Below are 11,022 nucleotides of genomic sequence, written 5' to 3' on the forward strand. Positions count from 1 at the left end.
GTTTAGTAAATCAGTCTCAAAACAAGATCAAAAAGACTTTTTGGCTGGATATAAGATTTTAAAACTTGGTAAGATGGACAGTTTTTGCAGTGTTTTTACTGATGTTACAACAGGACAAAACATGTAATGAGAACAACGAAGCCTGTGATTACCGTAGGGGGGACGTCTCTGGCCCACATGGTGAGGGTGTTCCAGTGGAAGTCGTGCAAAAAGGTGGAACGGTGCTCACCCAGGCCGTAAATGAACTGAGTGGGCAGGGAGGTGGAAAACTGCAGGAACTGATCCGCGTAGAAGAGAGGAGCCACCGTGGTGTTCAGACTAAAATCAAGCAGAGCAGAGAATCTGCATCATTTATACACTGAAAGGTCATTCAAAAATAATAAAAACCTTCTAGTACATAGTGGATCTGGCTGCATAGTCCAAAAACTCAAAATAATAAAAATTATTGTCACCTTACAGGCTGTTTTTGATCTTTTTAAAAATGTCACGAGGTTAAGAAAAGATGGAAGGGGGGATTTTTAGCTAAAATAGTACTACCCAACTTTTTTTTTACTCTGAGGCCCTCCTCTTGCAACAACTAAAGTCTGAGCTTAGCATCACTGAATWAGAAGTTTCTTATTGGAGTCAAACTCACAGCACGACTCCTGTAGCTCTCCTCCTCACGATGAGACCAAACGGCTGCTTTGAAAACTCTACAACGTACTCCGGGTTCTTTGCCTTCTCTGTCACAGTGGGGACAGAGATCGGGACCTCAAAACGTGGACTCGAGGGATCCGTTATCTATATTGAGAACAAAATTACATGCTGGAGAATGAACGATATTAACATTGTGTTCAGTGTTTTAGATGTTTCTCTGCTTCAACACAGTTGAGTGAACAAGCAATGAGTTTCTGCAGAACTTGATGACAACAGCCACAGAATGAGCCGAGTTGGAGAAGGGAAACAACAAAAACATGCAGGATAGTGGCCCTTAAGTACCAGGATTGGACTTTGCTGGTATTTGAAGTGGAAAAGCAAACATCTGATCAATAAAGTAACAAAGAAAAAGCTTTCAAAACCATTTAACTTAATTAAAAACCAACCACAAAATGTTGACGTAAACAGAAAACAAGAGCACAGCTTGATCTGTAAACTGTTTTAGTAACCTCTGTTGGGTAAAAAAAAATCATTAAGTAAAGATTTGAGTGATAAAGATGATGAGCAGTCAACTGATACCCATTGTTACATCAGTTTGTGCAACAAGAGCTGGGAACAAAGTTTACGCTGATCTGAAGTGATCTGGAGGTCTAAGGTATTTTGGCACACTTAGGAGTTTAATGGTTTAAATGTCTGAATACTCTACTCACCCTGACACGCAGTCTTGTGTCTGTCTCATGTCGTATCTCCAAACCTACAGCGAGGATGTCTCCAGGGTAGTAAGTCTTCACCTCCTTCACAAGTGTGCCCTTGAGGCCCGTCGAAGTGTCATTTAGTGACGCCAGCGAGTAGGAAGGGAAGTCCAGAGGGTAGAAACACCAGGGGATACCATTTCTCCGTGGTCGGCCGGCAGAGGAAGTGGAAGCCGGGATGAAGCAACAGTTTCTCGCCTCACACAACTGGCGCGTCACAACGACACCCCTTTCAGGGTAGCAATCAAACCTCCACGCATCTGGGATTAAACTGCAGGCCTCGCTGCGAGAAGCAGCAGCGGGGGTTCTCACTTCGACTGATAATCTGGAGTCCGGTGCCTGCCCTGGAGCTGGAGGTCTATGTTGAGGCTGGCTGGACGGACTGTGCAGCCAGTATATGGTGTGCACCAGCCAGCCTCCGCCAAGAATCAGCAGGAGGCAGCCGATTATCACCACAGCTGTAGTGACGGAGCACGATGGCCTACGTGGGAGCAAGGAGGTGCTTTCTGGCTCTGGCACCTGGAAACACGGCATTAAATCAAATTGAACAAAACCTACACATCCATAATCCACCTTTAAGACTTTCAACTCTACAAGTTTTAAAAAATCAGCTCTGTTCTGACTAGTATGGCTTCAAATGAGGAAGCTTTCCCTATTCAATAAAGCTTMATCATCTCTTCCTAATAAAACTGTTTCAGTGGGTTTTAGACAAACTCTCACATGTAGACTAAAAGAASTTGAGTTATTCTGCTTATTCCCTCAGACAGATAGAGCAGCAGTAAAAAGAAACCTGATATGAACTCACTGCAACCTCCTCTTGAGCCGGACGAGACTCTTCTGATAAAACTGTACTGGAAAACTGAACATCTTCAGGGTTCAGCTTTTTGTAAGACACCATCGTGTTAATGTGTCTGTCAAACAGATAAAAAGCAGAAGTGAAAAAGAAAAGTAATGTCACATGTTACATAAATGAGGACAAAGGTTTTATTGGCGTTTGCATTATGATTAATGCWATCCAATTGCATAAATTTACTAAAAACATACATGTCTAATTATAATGTTATTATAAAATATTTGATTTAAGAATCATAGATTATTGTAGAGCTTAACATAATAATCTTTCTTTTACATTCATTGCAAATGTTAAATTAACAGATAAAAGGACAAAATCAGAACTGTCAGTGCGTTAAGTTGTAAGACTAATAACAAACATGATGAAGACACTAAATTAATTCCAGAYTGTAAGCCTATCTGCCTTTCTGCACGTAGTAATACACAGTCAGTACTACAGTGAAAAGAGTCCGTGAAAACACACAAACGCATTTTTATTACAGAATAAGCTTAGCGTTAGCTAACTTTAGCTAAAGTTCAAGTAAAGTGACTGCTTTAGCTGTAAGGGGAGACAATTTCAACATCTTACCTTGAAACTGTCTGAAACTGAAAGTGAAAGAAATACAGCATACACGAAAAACGGTTCTTCTTAAACAACTACTGGGGCAGTGAGGTCTTTTCTATCGCAGATAACCCGACCGATCCGCTGCATCTTGTGTTTACTCACATGTCGCATTCAATGTCCCTCGGAATTTCTATCATTTCTGTTTATGGACCCTTCAACCAATGAGGTATATCACGTAATACGTCATTGCTTCCAACAAACTTATTTTTCTAGAAGTGAAACGCGATGCCATGAATGCGTGTCAACATATTTAAGTTTATGTATATTATGACTGAGATTACTGGTTAATAAACATTAACGAATTAAGTGTTTTGTATTACAAATTACCACCGTCGGTAAACACAACTAGTTTACTGCGTCTACGGTGGCCCGCAGAGCTCAAGCTTGAAACCGAGCCTCTGTCAAAACCTTTTGTGGTTCTGCAGTTATGTGAGAACCCGATAACATGTTTTGTTTGTAATCTATAGAAGCCAAACTCTGAAATATTATTACTTTGCTATCTCATATACAGTATATTATTTCATATTTATTTATGGCTACAGGTAAACTCAATGAGATGCAAGTCTCATTCTGAATGCACACGTTTAAGGTGTACATAAAATAGTTACACAACCAATGCAGTTCATCCTGCAATTACATAAAATAAACTGTTGATCTATAAATATATCATAATTATGACTTAAGAGTATTTCTTTCTTTAACCAAAATGGTGAACAGACTTCCACAGCTTTCCTGCCCAAAGAGAAAAACCATTACATATCAAAAATATTGTTTCAAAAATAAATGCAGCATTTGGATTTGCAACTTAACATTTAATTTAGGCCAATAGTCAATACACGACAGGTTTCTGGCTCATTTGGGTCGGTCACAGTATAGTCAAATTTGGCTGCCACAATTGCTCATAGCTTATTTTTCTAAAGCTTCCTAAAGTGAAAATCAGTTCACTTCTAATATAACAAAGTCAGAGTTTAGCGAAATAACCTCACTCCTGTAAGCACAACAATCAGAACACAATGCTTAATACTTTTATTGTTCCTCATAACACATCTCATACAGGTATATTTCTCATCTACATGGCTCTAAATTATTTCCTTTTTAGATCACGACCTTAAAAGACAATTTAAGTAAAAAAAAAAAGTTATCAAGGCATTACTATAGTGTTTGACACATGTCACAATGTATTTTTTATCACTTGGTAGTTTCCTCACAGAATGAATTTCAGCCTTACAGGATAGTTAAACCTGCTTAACGGCCACCATAACAAAACAATTATTTCTTAGGCCCACATACACAGTTCAATGACAAATACTGCTTCAACAAAGTAAAGTTACAGACTTAATTTGTACTACCATAATACTTGAAACATGAGTGCAATAGTGAAACGTATCTAACATGAGAATGATTTATCAGAGTATGCCCTCGTCGTCGCTGGATGTTACAGATTTTCTAATACAGAAACATTTTTTGCAATCATGTTGACAGTGCTAGTTCCAGGAAATTACTTCTTAATTTATGAACAACTCTGAACATTTCAGGAAGTTAAATACTTTAATGCTTTTGATATAAAGCACCACATACAAGTTTAACAATCTATTTATAGAACAATTCCTTAATTTATCTTGTATTAAACTGACACTTTTCTGGTTATGTAAATGTGTCACAGTCATTTTTGTCCGTAATGCACATATTAATTGGAGAGTTGTTGTCACTCAGGGAGAAGTCGTCATTCTCCGCGGAGACTGAAGACTCCATGTCCGCGTTAAGTTGCCCGTGCTTTCGCCTGTGTAGCCTCAGGCTCTGCGAGCGACTGAAGCCTCTCCCGCAGATGTCGCAGCCGTAAGGCCTCTCGCCGGTGTGAAGCCTGATGTGATTCTTTAGGCTCGAAGACCGAGTGAAACTTTTGTCGCATTCGGGACAGTCAAATTTCTCACCAAAGTGAATTTTCTCGTGCTCCCTCAAGCGGCCGGACTGGTTGAAGCTCCTGTCGCACACGGAGCAGTGATAAGGTCTCTCCCCCGTGTGTGTGAGTCTGTGTCTGTTCATGGCGCCAGAGTGGGCAAAGCTCTTGCCACAGTCYGGGCAGGAGAACGGCTTTTCACCCGTGTGGACTTTATAATGACCTTTGAGTTGACCTTTCTGTGTGAACTGTTTCCCACACAGTGTGCACTGGTATGGTTTCTCACCAGAGTGAATTCGCATGTGGATTTGAAGCGCTGACATCTTGTGGCAGTCTCTTCCACAGAGCCCACAGCAATAAGAGTTCTTTGCTCGATTGCCGTTGTGCTGCTTTTGAACTGCTGATTCTTGAGGTTCATCTTTTTCATTGTCAGTGGCTGGTTCAGCCTCGTGTTCTGACACTGTGAATGGAAAGATACAAAAATAAAAGTTTTTTGTGAGACAATTAGAACAATCAATAGCAGTCTACTGCTTGCTTTAATAAGAAATAGCATTCAGCTTGTACTTAAACCTTAATTAAATTTAGGTTGAGCTATTGAAATAAAAACTCTAAAACTTCAACCTCAATAAAATCACTTGTAACACATATAGAAAATACTACTGTATTTTTTCACTTCTAATTCAAAACCATTCAAACCAGTTATTTAGTACACTGCTCAATCTAGGCCAGGGGTTTGCAACATGAGGTTCTGGGGCACATGTGGCTCTTGGTCCCTTTGCAGCTTTGACCAAAACTAACATGAAATTAAATTTTAAATGAGCAGTTTTCCTGTCAATTTGTTTTCAAATATGTGATCAATACTGCTAATGCAAGAAGTGAAGCATGTTGATTAGATCATGCTAGTAGCCTGTTAGCAACTTCAATAATCCAACTTCCAGCCTCAAAGATAAGAATTAGAAATAATTATACAGTATGTCTGCACAAGTCAGTTGTAATTTTTATTTAATTTAGTATAAACTATATAGTATTTTTCTTGTTTACATAAATATGGTATTTTTCCTTTTATTGTACTAAAGTGTAAAAATAACAACACTAAACTTTGCTCTATATTTTTAGTTTTATAATGTCACCCACACAGGCCATAAAGGCCCCCAGTGGCCCATGAGCCACCAGTTGATAATCACAGTTGCAGCATGTTTTGCAGGTCCAGACACATTTTATTATTGAGTCAAAGAGCAGAAATGGCTCTTTTGATTGTAAAGATTGCAGACACCTGATCTAGGCCAAAGTAATATTACATTTGATTTAAGTTAATAACCAGTGGTAAATACATTCAGTAACACACAGTAAGAAATCACATTAGAACCTGCTGTGAGATATTTCTCTCACCGTTTACAGTTTCCTCCTCTTCTTCCTCCTTCACTGTAATCTTGATATCTGTGTTACTTTCCTGCTGCTGTTCTTCAGCTTCCTCTCGTGTGGTACAGTCCTCACCAGCAGATCTCTGCTCTGAAGTTTCTTCTGCTAGGAAGAAAACGTCACATCATAAATGGCAAACAGTCTCGATAAAAGACATAGCTCTCATTTTTTCAAGTGGCTTTCTGTGGAGAAGACACAAGTGGAATGTATCTTACCGGTTTAAAATACAACATTCACTTGAACAGTTTTAATTTGTTTGAGGTCTGGGTTGTTTTAGACCAGGGGTGTTCAAACTGTGGGGCCCCTAGGAGGCGCCACTGGTTTTGGAGGGGTGCGCGATGTGAATCAGGAAGTAGGGAAATAATACATTCACACTGCAGGTCTTAGATTAAATTTTTGTTTGCTCAGATATTTTTTTTCCATGGTGTTTCCAATTATTATTAAAATGTGACCTCCTCCAGACATTCAGAGGCAACACGTTGTGGGCAAAGGAAGCCGTCACACGCAGCGGGCTTTGTTTGAGGAATTATGGTGCGTTCACACCGAACGCGATTTCAGCGTCAGGAGCAGCAGGTTTACATACAAAGTCTATGGTGGACGCGCTTCAAGCAACGTCGGGAAGTTCTGCGGCGCCTCAAGCGCGATTAGAGCAGCGCGATTTGAACGATTTGGACGATCTGAGCGTCGAACGCTCAGATCGTCCAAATCGTCCAAATCGCTGAAGTTAGAAAATCTGAACTTTTGCAGCTCGACGCGCAGCGTCAACCAATCAGAGAGACTCCACTGTGTGACGTAGTGACATATTTCCCGACGGGACAGTTTACTGAATGATGTCCACTAACCTGAAACAGACAGAGCTCCTGCTCTTTAGCTGAAATGAGTGCCTGCAGTCGTGTCCTGATCCGCAGCAATGCGTGACAGCGACTCATCAGACTGAAAAAAATAGTCCTGAAAGCGAGCTGTGAGCCTCTACTCTGAATTATCTGGTGAATTAATTATGAATTAATTATCTGATGAACGTGACACGTTCTGGCTCTCTGTAAATAAAGCAAAGCCACTTCCTCGTCCGACATTAAACAGCCCCACAGAGGAGGGAGGGGCGGGGCGGCTGTCGCCGTGCAGCGCAGCTGTCCTGCGTCTGACCTCAAAGTGCACAAGCTTCAAACTTCAGCGTTGGCTGCGATTTTGACRCTGAAATCGCGTTCGGTGTGAACGCACCATTAGCCACACGTTACATGCGTTAGCTTGTGTGATTCTGAAGTTCCTGTTACGGCTGCACAATATATTGAAAATTCATCGTCATCACGATAGCAGCCTGTGCAATATGCATATCGCAACAACTGCATAAACTGCAATAAATGGTTGGCTCCAAAGTTTGCATTTTCGAGTTTTGTCACTCAGATGGAAGTTTGAAGTATTTCACCAATCAAATAGAGCTCTTAATATATTTGGCCAGTTGGATGGATCCCTTCATAAAAAAATMATTTCAGAATGAAAATGATTTTTTTATGGTTTTTTTTTGCTCTGAATCAAGAGCAGAAAGACATAAAAACTACATAATTATGTATTTGGCATTTGTTCATTTATCGCTAATCCTATCATCCTCGCAATATTAAGCACCAATTTCGCACTTCGCAGGTTTTTCTAATATCATGCAGCCTTAGTTCCTGTGCAATCACACGCGAATAAACTATTATCCGACATGCTCGTTCGGTCCAGCCAGCGTTCACATTTAACCTTGGCTACATTCACACTGCAGGTCTTAATGCTCAGTTCCGATTTTTTGAAAAAATCCGATCTTTTTGTGTGAACGTTCACATTACATTTTAAATTCGACCTGCATCAGACCCCTGTGTGAACGCTMCACAGCGCTGATGTGACGCATGCGCAGTAAAAGACGTGACGTCTCATCAGCCGGCTTGTTTGTTTACAGAGCTAGCATGGATGCTACATTTTGCACATAGAATCGGAAGTTGTTGTTTAATCAGAGCAGATTAAATAATTATCTGACACGCTTCTTTAGTTCAGTATTTATATCTGAACCTGCCTCTGACCGGGATGCTCCAGTGAAGCTCTTTTTTTTTTGAACGAAACTACGAGCTGGAAAAAAAAGTATCGACCGAGTAGCTAACTTTGGGATCGATACTCTCCGCGACCCAGGCTGGACATCGTTATTATCATACTATCTACGTGGAAAATGAAAAGTAAAAAGACGAAGCAACTGGACTTGTGTTTTGGAGCTGTAAACACACGGAGCTACAGATTTAAACAACGAGACTTCASGTTAGTGTCTTAATGATCCTTCACCCCATCCTCACTGACACTGCAGTCACTTTGAAAACATCAGATATACTGTATATCCAATTTAAAACCACATACTGAAACGGCCTGGGTCGGATTTGAAAAAATCGGATTTGTCTCGTTCAGACTGTCACAAAAAAAATTGGATATGAGTCAGATGGGTCAAAAAAAATCGGATTTGGGTCGGATTTGCCTGCAGTGTGAACGTAGCCCTTGACTCTTGATGGATTCTCTGGCGCAGCATTTTATCTTTGGGGCGGAGCTTCGAGCAGAAGATAAAATAAACCTAGACTATTGATTCCAACATGTTACTATTGACACGGTCCAACGCTAATTTAGCATCATCTGTTGCTGTAAATTTTCAGTCATCCAGGACAAGTGAAGTAAAAAGAACAAGGACGAAGCAGCTGGACGTTTGTTCTGTAGCTGAAAACATGCAGAGTTCTGCGTTTGAAACATCCATCAGGTAACGTTTTCAATTCTTGGATCGACCCAATCCTTTCACTGCTACCTCAGAGACGTTACCCGAGTAGTCCGATGAAATGAGACATTAGCATTCAGAGTCCCTCTAATATGAGGCGTAGAGCCAAAAACAACAGTATTTGAGCCACATTTACCTGCAGTGTGAACGAAGACTAAAAGAAAACAAGAAAGGGGTTGTTGTGATGTGAGGTGATTAAAATATATATATATTTTTTTTAAAAAGCACAGATGCTTAAAAGATGTAAAAGAAAAAAATATTAAAAACTAACTTTTTAAAAATATAAACTGAACATTAATTTTAGGAACAAAAATTTTAACAAAAATGATAGCTATGTGTACGTGTGTGTGTGTTGGTTTGCTATCTGAAACATACAACACTCATAACTCCATATTTAAAAAGGTCCAAATTATTAATTCACAGGAGAGCAGAAAAGTGTTTTTACTTACCAGATAAAAATTTCTCCTCCTCCTCCTCTTTTACGATTACATTGATGTGGGACATGGAAACGCTGTCCTCTGTATGGTTGACTGGTTCTCTCTGTAGAAATTTGGGCTGATCTTCTTTGACACAGTTTAGATCCTGTGAGGACAGGGGCTCAGCTGCACTAGGACATGTCTGGTTGTCAGATACCTGGCACATTAAAAGAAAACAACCCAAGCTGATATAAAAGGAAAGTTTTCATTTGAAGCTGTGCTTAAAGGCAGAAGTCTTCAACCCTGTTCCTCATGACCCACTGTTCTGCATGTTTTAGGTAGTTCTCTGCTTCAACACACCTGACTGAAATAAATGAGTGACTGACAGGCTTTGAGTGGGTAATTTAATTATTTGAATCAGCTGTGTCGAAGCAGGGAAACAGCTAAAAACATGCAGGACAATGGGTCATGAAGACCAGGGTTGAAGGGTTTAATGTCTGTACTTTGCAGCTGGTCTCTTCTTGCTGGGATGAATCCTCTGATGAAGCTTGTGTCGCTGATACAACACCAGTAACAATCTCGTTCTTGCTCTGTGTGCACGACCGCTTGTGATTTCTGAGCGTTCCTGCCAACGAGAAGTGCCTGCCGCAGTCGGCGCAGGTGTACGGCTTTTCCCCGGTGTGTATCCTGGAGTGCCTCCGAAGTTCCCCCGGAGCAACGAACGACTTTGCACACTGCGTGCAACTGTACGGTTTTTCTCCCCTGTGAGTTCGCATGTGCGTGGTCAACGTCCACTGCTGCGCAAACGTCTTGCCACAGTCAGAGCAGTGGTACGGCGTGATACCGGTGTGGAGACGCTCGTGTCTCACGAGTGTCCCCGACAAGGCAAAGCGCTTGTCACAGAACGAGCACTGGAAGGGCCTCTCGCCAGTGTGAGTCCTCTGATGGTCCCGCAGCTCAGCCGCCGAGTTACAGCTCTTGTTGCAGTTGGAACAAGGAAACTTCTTCCTTGTGAAACCTGCCACAATCTCAGAGTGCATCGCCTCCAGGTGCGTCTTCAGGTGCCAGTGGCGAGAAAAGCTCTTCGGACAGATGGAGCAGTGGTAGGGTCTCTCGCCGGTGTGTGTTCGCCGGTGCAGCCGGAGCTCCCCCTGACTGGCAAATCTTTTCTCACAGAAAGTGCACGGGAACGGCTTTTCTCCGGTGTGAACCCTCTGGTGAATTATGAGGAGCCCCTTTTCCGGAAATCTCTTTTCACACATGGAGCAGGGGAAAGGCCTCTCTCCTGAGTGAGTGCGCAGGTGCCGCTGAAGTTTCGAGGCATAAGGGAAGTCTTTACCGCACACCGAGCAGCTGTGAACAACGGGTGGGCTTTCATTCTCACTGCAATGCAATTTATTTGAGGGAGCTTCTGCTGGTACAATGTCAGAGATACCGTTCACTCCTGTGTGAACACAAAGACAAGAAATTAGTTTTTTTTTCTTTTTTGATAACTAAAACAGGTTCGGAAAAATTAGTGAGGGCAGTAACTTTTGAACTGGGACAGTGTGAATATGTTGGACATGCACAGGGTTTTTGGTTTTAATTGTTATTCATTATTTCTATAAATAAATTCCCTACTTTAACTGGCATTTTACACTATACATATGCATATTATATATATA

At 41.2% G+C, this 11,022-nt stretch overlaps 2 protein-coding genes across 2 annotated transcripts in view; both read right to left on the minus strand.

Annotated features, from left to right (window-relative positions):
- gaa2 (alpha glucosidase 2) overlaps window positions 1-2,935 on the minus strand; it is a 21,420-nt gene extending 18,485 nt beyond the window's left edge. The window contains exons 1-5 of the mRNA XM_014015837.1: window positions 2,809-2,935; window positions 2,194-2,299; window positions 1,347-1,907; window positions 635-780; window positions 153-318 (exon numbers count right to left, since the gene is read on the minus strand). Of these exons, the coding sequence (XP_013871291.1) occupies window positions 153-318; window positions 635-780; window positions 1,347-1,907; window positions 2,194-2,299; window positions 2,809-2,849 (1,020 nt within the window). The 5' untranslated portion in view covers window positions 2,850-2,935. The remainder of the gene's footprint in view (window positions 1-152; window positions 319-634; window positions 781-1,346; window positions 1,908-2,193; window positions 2,300-2,808) is intronic.
- A 912-nt stretch (window positions 2,936-3,847) lies between these two features.
- The window catches only part of LOC106522688 (uncharacterized), a 38,031-nt gene continuing 30,856 nt past the window's right edge, over window positions 3,848-11,022 (minus strand). Inside the window, exons 23-26 of the mRNA XM_014015811.1 lie at window positions 9,862-10,802; window positions 9,392-9,575; window positions 6,131-6,265; window positions 3,848-5,201 (exon numbers count right to left, since the gene is read on the minus strand). Coding sequence (XP_013871265.1) covers window positions 4,489-5,201; window positions 6,131-6,265; window positions 9,392-9,575; window positions 9,862-10,802 — 1,973 coding nt within the window. The 3' untranslated portion in view covers window positions 3,848-4,488. The remainder of the gene's footprint in view (window positions 5,202-6,130; window positions 6,266-9,391; window positions 9,576-9,861; window positions 10,803-11,022) is intronic.

The sequence above is a fragment of the Austrofundulus limnaeus genome, unplaced genomic scaffold, assembly GCF_001266775.1.
Source record: "Austrofundulus limnaeus strain Quisiro unplaced genomic scaffold, Austrofundulus_limnaeus-1.0 Scaffold135, whole genome shotgun sequence".
Classification (NCBI taxonomy): Eukaryota; Metazoa; Chordata; class Actinopteri; order Cyprinodontiformes; family Rivulidae; genus Austrofundulus; species Austrofundulus limnaeus.